The sequence below is a fragment of the Astatotilapia calliptera genome, chromosome 3 (assembly GCF_900246225.1).
Source record: "Astatotilapia calliptera chromosome 3, fAstCal1.2, whole genome shotgun sequence".
NCBI lineage: Eukaryota > Metazoa > Chordata > Actinopteri > Cichliformes > Cichlidae > Astatotilapia > Astatotilapia calliptera.
Window position 1 is genome coordinate 1,057,720 of NC_039304.1, and position 15,422 is coordinate 1,073,141.

The 15,422-nt window shown below is 41.4% G+C and overlaps 2 protein-coding genes across 7 annotated transcripts in view; both read left to right on the forward strand.

Annotated features, from left to right (window-relative positions):
- LOC113016285 (phospholipase D1-like) overlaps window positions 1-5,009 on the forward strand; it is a 39,537-nt gene extending 34,528 nt beyond the window's left edge. The window contains exons 2-5 of one of the 6 annotated variants that reach the window (XR_003271204.1): window positions 2,625-2,741; window positions 3,032-3,614; window positions 3,704-3,797; window positions 4,136-5,009. Coding sequence is in view for 2 of the 6 variants with exons in the window: in XM_026159014.1 (XP_026014799.1) it covers window positions 2,520-2,741; window positions 3,032-3,280; window positions 3,704-3,757 (525 nt within the window). In the remaining 4 variants the exon portion in view is untranslated. Of the gene's footprint in view, window positions 1-1,871; window positions 2,742-3,031; window positions 3,615-3,703; window positions 3,798-4,135 lie in introns of those variants that run through there. The other 5 variants (XR_003271203.1, XM_026159014.1, XM_026159020.1 and 2 more) reach the window with 5 other exon arrangements.
- LOC113015885 (NACHT, LRR and PYD domains-containing protein 3-like) overlaps window positions 1-15,422 on the forward strand; it is a 525,401-nt gene that overhangs the window by 76,133 nt on the left and 433,846 nt on the right. The window lies entirely within an intron of this gene.

The window sequence follows — 15,422 nt, forward strand, 5'->3', positions numbered from 1 at the left end:
TTATTTAATTTATATGTTGATGATTTGTCCATACAACTGAGAGCCTGTAACACTGGGTGTATATTAGGTAAAGCACTGATAAATCATCTCATGTTTGCAGATGACCTGGTTGTTTTTAGTCCAAGCGGTGCTGGGTTACAGGATCTTCTTAATGTCTGTACTGAATATGGTGTGCAATATGACATTGAGTACAATGCTGCTAAAAGTGCTGTTTTGATATGTAGAACCAAGCAGGATAAACAGCTAAATTTCCCTTTGTTTAAACTGGCACAAAAACTTTTGAAGTTCATAAAAAGGTGAAATACCTCGGTCACTTTATTACTGAGCAAATGAATGATGATGATGACATATACAGACAGCGATGTAAGCTCTATGTGCAGGCAAATACTATTGCACGCAAATTCAGCTTTTGTTCACTTCCAGTTAAAGTGGCTTTGTTTAAAGCGTATTGCACACCGCTATATACTGCCCCCTTGTGGTCATCCTACAAACAATGTAGCATGCAGAAGCTGCATGTTGCATATAATGATGCGATGAGAATCCTTTGCAGGATACCTAGAAGTGGTAGTGCCAGCCAGATGTTTGTAGCTGTGGGTGTCTGGACTTTTAAAGCACTTTTAAGAAAGTTAATGTTCAATTTTAGAGAATGACTGGATGGTTCGAGTAACAGTATAATTTTAGCACTTACAGATCCGACAGTGAGTGGTTCCCGTTACTCATCCAGTCTCAGAAAGCACTGGTTAAAGTGTTTGTGTACTTATTGATTTATTTTAAGTAATTGTGTTTTATGTATATTATGGTTTTATATTTTTACAAATGCTTTATATACTTATTTATATACATATATATATATTTAATGGTTTATACCTTGTGTTGTGTGTGTGTGTGTGTGGGGGGGGGGGGGGGGGGGGGGGGGGAGTTGTGTGTTTTTTTTCTTGTCTTGTTTTTATGGACATGAAGTCTGCCAATAAAGATTGAATTGAATTGATTATGAAGTTATTGAGCTGCACATACGTTATGACCTGCTTAAGTTCGAGGTCACAGCGTCTGTAGAGCAGCTGGAACATAATGAAGTCTACAAGGTTAAAGTTTTCTCTTCAGTTATTGTTCTTTCTGCTGCTTGGTTTGATGGATCTGAGAGCTTTTGTTTTTATTATTGTTATTATAATTATCATTAATATTTTACTCTCGAGAAGCTTTAAAATAGTGTTTGTGTTTGAAAAAATTGATTTAAGAATTGAACAGAAACATCTGTCCTTCTGAAAATCGCCCAAAGGCACGGAGACAAAGTCAAAGGATGCAACCTGTAACTTTCTCTTCCTTCATGTCAGGACCATCATCCATGATTTATATAAAATGCATATAGCAACAGTAGCACTTTAGTTTGGACTTTATGATTTCTGTAACTGGAAAATATTATTTTGTTTAAAGACAGAAGTGACCGCATAGTTGCAACATCAAAGGGAAATATTAATTAATTAGCATCAAGTATATTTGTTGCTTAAGCGTTTGCACTATAACTTAAGTAGGATTATAACTTTTAAGGAAGGAAAGATTTCAGATATTTAGTTCACTGTTTCAGTTATTTTATATGAAATTAAAACATTTACGTTGGTCAAATATGATGCTCTAAATCAAGTAAAAGTTTGAAAATAAATGATGTATTTTTAAATGCTGCAACAAATGTTCACAAAAAGTAACTATAATTAAAACCAGTTAAACAAAATCAAATGTTTGAATCATGCTTAACCAAATGCCAGGCTGGAGAGCTGAACCTAAAGTATACGTAGAAAGATTTCAACATCTGAGCAGTTTTTAATGTTTTTATCACATATAAATGTCACAGCAGTGGGTCCTGGCCCAATGCTTTGTGTTTTTGGTTTTCTTTGACTCTTGTTTTTCTTGGTTTTTGTTCTTCTTATTTATCAGGCTCTCAGTAATCTTAGTTCTCCCTCCCTCAGTGTTCATTTCAGCCTGTGTTTAGTTTCTGTTCCCGTGTCCCACGTTTCATCGTTTCATGTCGAGTCAGCCCTGTCTCTCTGTTTCCTGTGTCTCCCCAGTCAGCCCCGCCTCCCTCGGGCACTCATGTGTGATACAGAGTAATAAACCTGACTACATTTGCTGCACTCTCTTTATTACCTGTTACTTTAAAATTCATACACTAATTATGTCTGCCCATCTCTCTAATGTGAAGGTCAAAGGTCAACATCCTAGTGACATAAGAATAATCCCAAAGGGGCAAAGGCAGCGGTTAATTTAGCACATTTAGCATTAAGGGTACAGCAAGGATATACTTTTACTTATTGTGGCAGGGGTGTGGTTTCTGGCCTGCTGCAGTGGAGGCTGGTGGCGGGACGTTGGACGGCACAGGTGAGGGTGATGGAGCTCATGACTCTCCCCTTTATAGTGACGGAGGAGACTGGCGTGGGGGAAGCGTGTAGTGGAGGAAGCCGAGGAGAGAGCTGGTTTCTGGCTACAAAGACGGCGTCAAACCAGAAAAGATTGCTCGTGGTCAAATAATGTGTCAATCACCTGTGAATCAAACTGTGTGTGGCTCAGTTCATGTCACAGTGTTGTTTAGTATATCTTCACTTGTCTCACTCTCCTTCTGTTCTGTCCATCAGGACGATCCTCAGCGCTTACACAGATCCTCCATCGATGTTTTGGATCCAATCAGTGATCAGTTCTACGAGGAGGCCTGGATGTTCACCAGCGCTCGCTACACCTCCATCTACCAGAAGGTGAGTGTACTCCTTTGTACTCAGATTAACATTTTACTTCTTAAAATACATTTTCATATATGAGCTTTCTATTATTTCATGGGCCATTTAATCAATATTAAAATTACAAGCATATCAACAAAGGTGAAGCTGGTTTTTTCCACTTGCTGTCACACAGTCATGGAGGAATACAATAAATACATAATCAGTCATAGATCCTGAACAATGACATTAAAAGAAAGTCTGTGGCTCTAAAAACTAAACAGTATAAAGACATGCTCCAAGCTGCTGTTTCTCTCCTCCTCCTCTAGGTTTTCCACTGTCGGCCATCCAGCGATGCTGGAGGGCTACCTGGCCAATGCTGGCCTACACAAAGAGGTCCCGGCTCGGAGGAGCTGAAGAAGATCCTTGCCTTCCTCGTCAGTTTCCTCTTCAGTTCCTATCCCAACAAAACCTTCTTGCACCTATTAGCTCCAAAGAGGCTATGGTGCCCGTGGAGGTCTGGACCTGAGGCCTGTGCTCATCACGTGGATAGAAAACACTCTGACACCATTCTGGAGGTCTGATGGGACTCTGACCAAAACACAGATGAAATAAAACTTGTGGCTGGAGCTTTTAAAATGACTTTTTCACCTCATAGATTAATGCTCATGATTGCATGTTAGCAAGACAGCATCTCCCCAAGGTGAAACTCTCAGGAGACATTTACTCTTAAACTGTAATCTGGTTGAGACTACTTGAGGAGATCTTAGTAGCGAGTATGTGGATTTAGTCTCTTCACCAACAGCAGACAGACCCATGCCAAGAAAGCAGACATGTTCTCAAAGAAAGCCGAGAGCAGAGATTGGAAAAAGCTAAAAAGAAAAAGCTGCAGCTTCAGACGACTATCTGCCTGTAAGGCTGAAAAAGTCCAGTTACGCTCTATTTTGGAAAAGCTCCCAGTTTTGGTAACCTGGACTTTTATTTCCCCTCTTCTGCTACAGATGTTGACTGTGACCTCAGAGGCCAACTGGACCACACAGCTGCAGCAGGAGTGAGGGAGAGGAGTCTTCATCCAGCTTCAAAGAAAACATCCAGGTAAAGTGACGTGGATCAGCGGATAAAGCCGTCTCCACTTTCAAAGGAGATCCTCTGAGAGAGAGACTCTCTGAGCCATTTTAGCCTCAAATTATAGGACTTTATAGTACAGCAACACTTTTAAAGGACAAAAATAACATAAACTGTGACTGTAATACAAACAAAGTATTGCATGTGTTTTTAAAAGTGTTCCTCCGATGGGCAGGATATCACTATTAGACTGTCCCACCAGCCAACTTCAACAAGAGACCACAGCAGCATTCAGTGATCAGCACAGATGTTCCTCTAACACTCAGCATCTGATCCCTGTTGGTCTGTGTGCTTCTGCTTTTGCTCAGTTAGAAACCCTGCAGCAACCCGACCCAAAACTGTGTCTTCTTGTTGGCCTCAACGTTGAAGTGTCAAACGTCCAACATCTGGAAAGGAAACCACGCCAGTGTACTGTGATGTTTCACCAACATGTGGCAGACGCTGGTCCTGCCTTTCATGCTGACATCAGCAGAGAGCCCCGCCTACCTCAAAGCCTCCCCTGTCATGTATTGATCAGGATGATTATGAAGATGAGCGAGTGCAAATAAGACTGTAAAAGTCCACGAGCAGAATGTTTGGATGCTTTCTAATGATTCATGAATATCATGAGAGTGTTTGTGTGTTTTGTCTTTTCTTTGCTGACGTTTGTTACTAACAAAGACAATTTACGCTCTGTGTGTGTTTTCATCCTTACCAGCCGCACTCTAACTGCAATGAAGGAAACAAACTGTAGAAATGGTCGACTCAGTGACTTCATAAAATATTGAAGTGGTTCAGGTAGAGCCAGTTTTTAAATGACCATGAACACTGAGCGTATTGTATCTGTACAGCATGTTTTTCTATTAGACAGATTTGTAACAGAGGCCTTGCTCTCAGTAAGTTTGAAATCCTTTTCTGATTTCTTTTGTAATCTCTGATCTTTGTGTATCCTGCTCAGTTTGCATGCTGCCTGTAGGAGTTTCTGTCTTTGTATTTGAAGAGAATTCATTGAATATACTCAGCTGCTTCCCTTTGGTGCCTCACACATCACTGAAGTTTTTCAGTGTCCAGTTATTTGTTTTTAATAGCTGTTTGAATTCTCTGTATGTTTGACCCTGTAGACTGTTTAATGGACTGCTCGTCTTCCTGTTTGTAACCACTGCCTGTTTAGGACTAAAGATTTGGATTTTTGACTTTAACACAGCCTCTGCGTGTCGTCCCTTTGTGTCCTCGTCCTCTGTGAATGTGTCACAGATGTTTCCATGATAATAACACAGCTTTCCCACAGTGGCTTGCAGCAGCATTTATTCACAGCACATTTGAGAAAGGTTCAGATTAACTCGATGAGTTTATATTCAGAATGATTCTGACAGTGGGCCACTGTGAATTGTGATCTTTCATCAGGTCAATGTTTAAGTTCAGTATTTCAAAGCAGGAGCTATGAACAGTCATCATGTTGGCATTAGAATTATTATTATTAATCATTATTAATAATGTCGTTACTCATGTATAACTTTGATTAGTATACATGAATTTTATCAATAGTAAAAATAATGAATAATTCATGTATAACTTTTATTGTGTTTTGTATATTAATTATATTTAAATAGAGATGTTGACCCTGTCTCTACAGTAGCATCAGTGTAACATACATTATTGGTCCAAGCTGTCATAAATGGGGAGCCTGATCCTTTATTATGAAAACATGACGAGTATTTTTCTTGTCAGTTGGGAAGAAGTTGGTCTTTTTTTCCTTCTTTTTGCTCAGTTTGTCTTTTCTTTGATAATTGAAACTCTGATCAAACCTACTCATGTTCACAGCATGTAAAAGCAGCTGACAGTCCGTGGCATTGTTGTTTGTAGAGGTGCAGTGTAGTGGGAGCATAAATCAAAAGAAAACAGTAACATTTATGTAATAAAACATCTGAATGAAAATGAACAGGCCCTTTATGAACTTCAAAGGGATCTGAAAACAACACTTTTTAAAAGAGTATCTTGGGGTGTAGGTGGTCAAAATAGAAAACTGAGCTGAGACTCTAAGTTCAATCCATCCATTGGTTTTTACTTAGGAGGAAGAAATGTCAGGCTGGTGCAGGCTGGTTAGGTGCATGTGGTTATCTTTACCTAAATGAGTTCACTTTGTGGCTGCCAGGTTGGGCAGAAGTACCTGTCCCCTGTTAGGCTTAGCAAGGTTCTCCAGGAGTTTCTCCATGGGTAGAGCTTCTAGCTCCTCCAGCACATCTGTGGCCGTGCAGGCTGCCACTTTCTTGGTTGCTCTTTTTACCCCACTGGTGGATGAGCTGCAATGGTCTCCATTTGTCCCATATGTGTTTACTTCTTCTTCTTCTTTTGCATATTAAACACATTATTCTGTTTCTATGTATTTGCTATGATTTGCTATTTGTTAAGTAACATTGCTTCACTCACTATGCCGGGTTTGTGTGTGGAAGCATTCAGTTGCTGGCAAATCAAACATTCTGCAAATGAAGCTGAATACTCAGTTACATGTTTCTTTACATTTTATTATGTTACAGATTAAGTCATTTGTTCTTACTTTGTTTGTCTTTTCAGTCTTCATGAGGGTCAGGTGTGGGGAAACGCCCGCCCGGCATTTCCTCATTTTAAAGTCCTGCTGATGTCACACATGACATCAGCAGGTCAAACCAAGTGGAGGGGTTTGTTTGTCCATAGAGATGCTTCCTTTTGTTTGTTTTAAGGTTTAAATGGATTTGTTGAATGTGTTTCTTTTCATCAATACTGCCATTTAGTTGTGTAAATGTGCATGTTAGAAGTGTGAAGAGGTTTTGTGTTTAGAAATTGTTAGCAGAGCTGCCCTGTGCAGCATTTATGGCATAATACTTTTAAGGGAGAATAAAAAGTCGACACATACATCTCATTCCTGACGGAGGACTCTACCACAACCCCTCTCCAGTCCATTCACAGAGTCATTGCATGATAAGACATGGATAGGATATGGGCGGGGCCTTTTACCGTCATTTTATTAAGGCACAAAGTACAAACACCTGTGGACACATAATCCAACACCCCCACTTGTACACAGGTTGGGGGGAAAAACAATCCTCCAAAAAAAACATCTTATATTCCAAACACGAATCCAGAGAATTTGTCTAACTTAGACTTTGAGACTGGTTTCGTCATCATATCTGCTACCATTGACTCAGTTGGACAGTAATCAATGAGCACTTTTCTTTCATGTACAGCTGACCTTATAAAATGATATTTCACATCAATGTGTTTACGTCTTTGTCTGTTCACTGGATTCTTTGACAAAGCGATTGTTCCCTGATTGTCCTCCAAAATCATAGGTATTTCATACTCAAACTCATCAAGATCTTGAATCAAATAAGTCAAATACATACATTCCTGAATTGTTGCTGCTAATGCCATGTATTCGGCTTCACAAGTTGATAATGCTGTAGTTGTCTGCTTTTTGGTTTTCCATGATGGTAAATGGCCTGCATTTGTATAGCGCTTTTCTAGTCCATAGGACCCCAAAGCGCTTTACACTACATTCAGTCATTCACCCATTCACACACACATTCACACACTGGCGATAGCAAGCTACATTGTAGCCACAGCTGCCCTGGGGCGCACTGACAGAGGCGAGGCTGCCGGACACAGGCGCCACCGGGCCCTCTGACCACCACCAGTAGGCAAACACGGGGTTAGTATCTTGCCCAAGGATATTTGGCATGCAGCCAGGGTGCAGCCAGGGTGCAGCCTGGGATCGAACCACCGACCTTCTGATTAGTGGCTGACCTGCTCTGCCACCTGAGCTACAGCCACCCCTGATATCAAAGGACCATTTTCATTTAGGCTTACACAATAACCTGTCATACTGCGTCTATCAGAAACATCGGATGCCCAATCTGCATCACTGTATGCTTGTAGACCCAGTTTTCCACTTGAACATTTCCTAAAACACAGTTCTCTCCCTCGACTACCTTTTAAATACCTCAAAACATGTTTCACTGCTGTCCAATCATCAACAGTTGGCGCATTGAAATGTTGTGACAGTTTGCTGACAACATAGCTTAAATCAGGTCGCGTACAATGGCTCAGATAGATAAGACATCCTACCGCTTCACGATATCTCCTCACATCTGGTAATGTCTCGAATTTATCAGAATGAGTCCATTTCTGTTCACAGGGTGTTAACCTTGGCTTACAGTTTTGCATGTTAAATCTCTTTAAAATGTTCTCAATATATACTTTCTGTGACATTGTGACACATTCTTTTTCTTGAAGAAAATCTATTCCTAGAAAATGGTTAAGCTTCCCCAGATCTTTCATTTGGAATTTAGAAGAGAGCATTTCTTTCACGCCTGAAAGCACATTTTCATTGTTAGCTGCAATGAGTAAATCATCCACCCACACTATGATGATTACCTTTTCACTTTCAGTCTCTTTTGAATACACACAATGATCAGCAATATTTTGTCTAAATCCACAATTGCTTAAATAGTCATGTAAGGTTTGATTCCAGTTACGACCCGATTGCTTCAGCCCATAAAGTGATTTCTTTAGTCTGTACACCAGTTTATTAGTCTCACTTGATTCTATCTCAAAACCTTCTGGTTGTTGTATATATATTTCTTCATTTATTGGTGCATGTAAATAGGCGGTTTTTACATCCATCTGGTGAACCAACATATCATCCTGAACCACTTTCTGCATCAAAACTCTCACACTCGATAAATTAGCAGTCGGTGAAAAAGTCTCCTCATAATCAACTCCTTTCGTTTGACTAAAACCTTTAGCCGCAAATCGAGCTTTATATCTGTCTGATCCGTCTGAGTTCTTTTTAACGGCATAAACCCATTTACCCCCCACTGCTTTCTTACCCTCTGGTAAGGTGGTTAAAGTAAATGTGTCATTCTCCTTAAGGGATTGAATTTCTTCATTCATCGCTCTTTCCCATTCTTTTGACTCACTTGACACAATAGCTTCGCTAAATGATGTGGGTATTTCACACAACAATCTGTAGCAATAATCAACACTGGTTTGCATCTGTTCATTTTCACACTCTTTCACATCCGTGATATAATCACTCAAATAATCAGGTCTCTTTCTGATTCTGGATGGATAACGTGTAGCTCCAGCATCTACTTTATCATCAGTTTTAACCTCGGACTCAGTTTGACTGCTTTCACTACCATCCTGAACATCCTCATCCTTCGTCTGTTTGGACCCACCATCTTTTCTGGATTCATAAACCTCATCTTCACACATCTGATCACTCTGTGTTTGTTGATCCATTGTCACGGGATTTAGTATTTTTATCAATCTGTGCTTTTCAACTTTCCCGGTTTTTGGGATATAGATCAAATATGCTGGACTATTTTTGTCATATCCCAAGAAAACACCTTTGTCGCATCTTGGATCCAGCTTTCCCCTATTTTGTTTATAAGCATAGCACAATGATCCGAATTTCTTCATTCTAGAAAGATCAGGTCTTTTTCCAGTTAACATCTTATACGCTGTCTGACCTGTGCGTTTATTAAAACACCGGTTCCGAATCACTCCCGCGGTTTGTACTGCATATGGCCATAAAGACTTTGGCAATTCGCTCTCAACTAACATGCATCTCGCCATGTCAAAAAGTGTACGCCAGTTCCACTCTGCTGTTCCATTTTGATGAGGCGAATATGGCGCCGAAGTTTCCTGCCCAATGCCGTGTCTACTTAATAAATCTCTGAACTGTCTGCTTGTAAATTCAGTTCCATTATCAGAACGAAAGCACTTGATTTTCCCATATGATGCCACCTCTGCAATAAATCTTTCAGTTGCTTGAGTTGTATCACTTTTGTGTTTCAGATTATATACAAATGTTGCACCTGAATAATCATCAACAAACGACAAAACATACTTAAACCCTTCTTTCGAGTTTGGCGTAATCGGACCAGCTAAATCCGTATGTACCAACTCTAATGCTGTCCTGGCCTTTTCATCTGGTTCTCGGTTCCTAGTTTGGATAAACTTCCCTTGTATACAGGCTTCACATTGCATATTTTTGTTGATTTTACCCTTAATGTCCATTCCATCGACGACATTTTGCAAATTTTGAACATCCTCATAATTACAGTGCCCTAGGATTTCATGCCACGTTTGCATATCAAAACATCCATTACATTTCTCTTCAAACTCTTGCACAGTATTTATAAAGAACAGTCTCTCATGTTCACATATAGGGAATTTTGTTCCATCAACATGTTTAAGAAAACTGTCCCCGTGTTTGAAAACCACAGTGGCTCCGTTACTAGTAGCTGCTTTTACTGACAAAATGTCCTGTGGAAACGATGGAATGTAGAGTGCTTGTTTCAATGTTACCTTGTGACTTCGTCCTTTACTGTCAATCATACTTATCTCAGCATCTCCTCGCCGCTTTGCAGCTCCTCTGCTCCGCCTTCCGTCAGCCAACTCTACACAATGAGCCTCGGGTCGAAATGTATCATCAAACGTCTTAAAACTCTCGAGCTTCGTAAAGATATGTGACGTCGCTCCCGTATCCACCAGTAGCTGATTGTTCAGCATCTCCCGGCCGCCGTTCGGAGCCCGTCTTGAACGCGTAGTCCTTCTCCATAACCCCTCTCGCTTCATCCCGTCTCAGCTTCCTTCTACAGGTCGCATCTTTGTGTGTACTACTCCGGCAAAAACTGCACCATACTCTGGATCGGCACGTTCTTGCAGTGTGTCCCTTTAGTCCACATTTAAAACACACAATCTCATTATTCTTTGATCTTCGGTCGTCTGCTCGCCAAAAAGTAGAATCCTGGTCTAATTGCACTTTTGTCCTCATTACGTTGTCATCTGTTACAGCCGCACGCATTCTCTCGGTTTCTTCATAACTTCTGAGTTTTACTTTAAACTCTGAGAATGTGATTTTTGCTTCGCTCTGTGTAACGTGCACAATCAGGGGTTTAAACGTCTCTGGTAGTCCTTTCATTATCATTGCGATCAGAAGTCCATCAGTTAATTGCTCACCCGCATTTTTTAACGCTGTGATAATTGCTTCTGCTCGGATAATATAGTCCGTCACACTTTCATTCCTTTCATTTGTGAGAGAAGTAAGTTCGGTGTACAGACTTATGATCCTTGGCTTGCCCACTCCTGCATAATGACCTCTCAAAATTCTTAGAGCTTTCCGTCCGTCATCAACTGCATCTCTCATAACTAACGATAAACTTTTGTCATCTAGAAAGTGTATCAACTCTGCATATGCTTCTGCATTTTTGTCATCATCTTCACCTTCGGCTTCTCCATCACCCTCAGCCTTCAAGATGACATCTTTCAAACCTTGTAGTCTGAGATGACCAAGGAACTTTGTTTCCCATATCTCATATTTCCTTTCATCTCCATCAAACTGCAAACAGGAATATCGACTACCCGACTCTGCCGTGCGTCTGCTCATGATGCTCAAAATCGCTTACTCACTCAATCGTGCCAAACTTTTAACACCTGCCGGTATCTTGTGGTTTCAGGAAACGCTGCCCTTCCTTTGGCAGTTACAGGACCTCCTCTTTACTGCTGTCTGGGCCCATAACCTGTTAGCAGAGCTGCCCTGTGCAGCATTTATGGCATAATACTTTTAAGGGAGAATAAAAAGTCGACACACACATCTCATTCCTGACAGAGGACTCTACCACAACCCCTCTCCAGTCCATTCACAGAGTCATTGCATGATAAGACATGGATAGGATATGGGCGGGGCCTTTTACCGTCATTTTATTAAGGCACAAAGTACAAACACCTGTGGACACATAATCCAACAGAAATGTATAGAAACCAATCATTTACTGACAGCATGTCTGATGGAAATAAGTGCAGATTATGTATGAAGTCTAACTGCACACAGTAACTGTGTTACAATAAGGACTTAACAGCGCCCTCTGCTGGAGTGTTTCAGTACTGCGTTAACTAGAATACACCACCTCCTCCTCACACCACCTGCTACAGCTCTACTCTTCTATGACTACAGTCATCCACAGCACTGATGTGAGGTCACATGGTTCATATGTAAGGAGCACAGCTGACCTCAGGTCAGTTTAATGACTGTGAGCAGCAGCTGTGTTATTGTCACTGTGACAGGGAGACACTCTCAGACACAGCGCTCATGTCAGCTTGTTCTCATGCAGGAGGATCAGGAGCTCCATGTTTGTCTTTCTGTTTGAATCATGATGTGTTTGTGCCATCAGAGTCTGTCATGAGTACTCAGGGTTTCACAGCAGCTCTTCTGGATGCTGACGAGGACTCCAACCTCATGTTTCACCTCTCTGAGCTTCTGATGTCTGTGAACACTCGTGTTTCTTCTCTGGGCTCATCTGGACAAAAACACCTTTCTGTGTTTGGCTGCAGCCTCATTCTGACTGACAGGAAGTGTGTTATCCATGAGCTGCACTTCTGTGAGGAAGTTTCCTGCTGTGTTTCCTGTCTGTGGACAAACACGAGTGTTCCAGCTGAGGACTTGGTTCCTTCCACCTGTCCATACAGGACATCACGCTGTCTGCAGCTCTGTAAATGCAGCTCCAGGTCCTTCCACGTGCTGCTCTGTATTTGTGCAGTTTGTAGTGTGTCCTGGGAAACGTAGCACACATGGTGTTCTTCTGCTGTTTCCTCCTTTCACTGAGTGTGAAACACTGACGCTGTGCTGTTGTTCACAGAGGGGAGCTGATTCTAGCTGCAGCTGGACTCTGTCATCTAACTGAATGTGTTGGTGCTGATCACGGGGCTCTGAGGGGGGAGCAGCAGGAGGACTCTGGATGCTGACGTCAGTGTATCTGTGGAAGCTCCCACAGCGTGTCTGTCATTCAATATTGTGCTGTATATTGTATCTATGCAAAGATGAACAGACTGTGTGTTCACTGGTCTCTGTGCTGCAGCTCTGATGTCATCATCACTCCCTCCTCCACCCTCAGCAGTCCCAGCATGCTGCTGTGGTGCACCCCACCCTCACTCTACACCTGAGCCACAGACCACACCCTCCACCTCAATATACACCACAGTTTTCTCTGCTGTGGAAATGAGATCAGGAGGAAATCATCATTATTATTATTTAATAAACGCTCACATTAATGTGGGCTTATTTGTTTCATATTAGAAACATTAGTTGAGTGTTTTTAGTATAAAATGGTCAAAGTCCCTCTTTTTGCTCCTCCCCTCACCTGTGGATGGACGGTGCTGTTACCGTGGTGACAGCTTGGATGTGTTTCAGTCCTGCCTGGTTATCACTGCAGGAATCTTTCACATTTATTACAGGTAATAACTCTGATTTTTCTGTGTATTATGAACCAAATGTATCCTGATACACACAGAGATGGATGAGCAGAGGTCACATGATGAAGAACAAACATGGAGTCTTTGATTTATTTAGATATTTATTGATGAACGCAAACAAACCTGACACTGAACCATCGTCCAGCAGAACAAACCTGATCACATGACCTGCTGACCCAAACAGTGCAAAGCTCCATGGCAACAACAACCAACAGCCTCACATATGTTAACAGAGGCTGTTAGAAGCACAGAGTCTTTACAGTCTTTCTCCTGTTTGGACACAGATCTCTGCACATCTTCATCACAGTTACTCACAGACGTGCAGAGTGTGTGGATATCAAAGCTAAGTTTCCACCATGTTTGTAGTCTGTACTGGGACTCATGGAGCATCTCTCTGTGAGCACTCAGTGCTTTAAACAGTCCACAGGTCTCACGTCCTGCTCAGTCTGCTAGCAGATACCTCGTATTGTTCCAGATGTGCTGACATCAGCAGCAGCACAGCTGTGTGATACCATGAATCTCAGTTATTGATCCAACACACAGTAAATACAAAGATCAGGATTTCTGAGAGTAATCATTATGAGTCTGAACACATGATCACTGAATGTTAGTCTCCACAATAATAAGCTAACACAAGGAAACACAGCTTTCAGCTCTTATTTTGAAACTGGCTTATTTAGAGAGTTGTGATGTGAGCGTGCCTGGCTCTGAGGCACTTGGGTCAGCCTCTGTTGTTTAGAAGTGTTACAGACTGTGAATGACACAGACCTGTCAGTTTCCATGTTTGTCTGTAACACAGCTCAGGGCTCCATGCTGAACGCATCCATCCAGTGTTATTGATCCAGGACTGATACCAGCATTGGGATCAATACTACAACACACAATCACATGTGTCCACGTGATGTGTTTGACCAGCTTTATTCATTAATGATCAATCAGCTTATTTACTGCATCTGAGTCCAGCTTCATTTAAATGATCCAACCATGAAAATGACATCAGTCCTACAGAAGCACTTCATGCTAACAGGAAGTCATTGATTAAGGTGGAATAACACAGAGACACAACCACTCACAGCTAACCTGACCCCACTAACTGCATGTGTTTGGACTGTGGGAGGAAGCCGGAGTACCGGAGAGGACGCACACAAACACGGGAGAACATGAAGCTCTGAAACAAAGATGGTGGATTTGACCTCAGGACCAGGCAGGGTTACGGGGGCCATGACCCCCCAATAATAGATCCAGCTACACTGAAACTGTCAATTTCATTTACTTTTACTGTTTTAAAGCTATCAGGCTGCTTTGTGGCTCACTCAATACTAAACTAAGATACTTTCAGTGTGAATCATTTGCAGGAACACAGGCAGGATTTAAAGTGCAGAACTTTACAGTCTCTGTCTCAAAGTTGGTCTGAACATGCTAACAGCTCTTTGTTTTTTTCAGTTTTCACTGGTTTGATGTAATGAAAGAAATTTTAAAGAAGCAGACGATTGTTGTTATTTTAGTTCTATAGTTTCATAAATCGTGGTGTGGATCTAAGTCAACATTCAGAATAAATAAGATAATACAGCACTTTGATGGTTGCCTTTGTATTTTCCCAGCAGTGCTCAGGTTGGTTCTCGGCTACATTTACATACAGATGTTAATGTGTTCAGCAGCTGGACTCATCTGAGGAAGGAACATTGGAAAGGTGCTCAGTGCACAACTGCATCACTAATTTTATGTAAGACCCTGTGTTTTATTGTATTTATATATTTGTAACATTTGACTCAAACACTTTTGGGAAGGATGAAAATGTTTTCAGGAGGAAGTTTTTCCTTCTGTCCGACTGCAGTACACACAACACTGCGTCTCCCCCCATTATCACACTTCCTCAGGCTGGTGATGAGCGCCCCCTGGTGTCAGTGTTGATGACGTCATGCACAGTGAAACATAAACAGTGTCTGTTAATAAAAAATCATGTGTCCATTTTCATGTTTGCATCATGTTTCTGTAAAATCATCAGCTGTTTCTGAACCTTCTTCATTGTTTGACTCATTCCAACAGCTGTGAGCTGTGATGGAGTCAGAGCAGCTTCATCACTGATGTTCAGGTGAAGCTGAACTTAATAAACTGTAGAAATGATCAGGATTCAGGCTGGATGTGTAAAACACTTCTGTGTGAGGTCGCAGTGCTTCATATGTGTGTGTGGGCTGAAGCACACACGTGTGAGTCCTCAGAGGTTTCACACACATCACTGCACACACTTATAATCCTAGTTTAAGCTTGTGGATCATATCGGACACATCAGCAGCTCTTTGGAGACAAAGATTTGAGATTTAA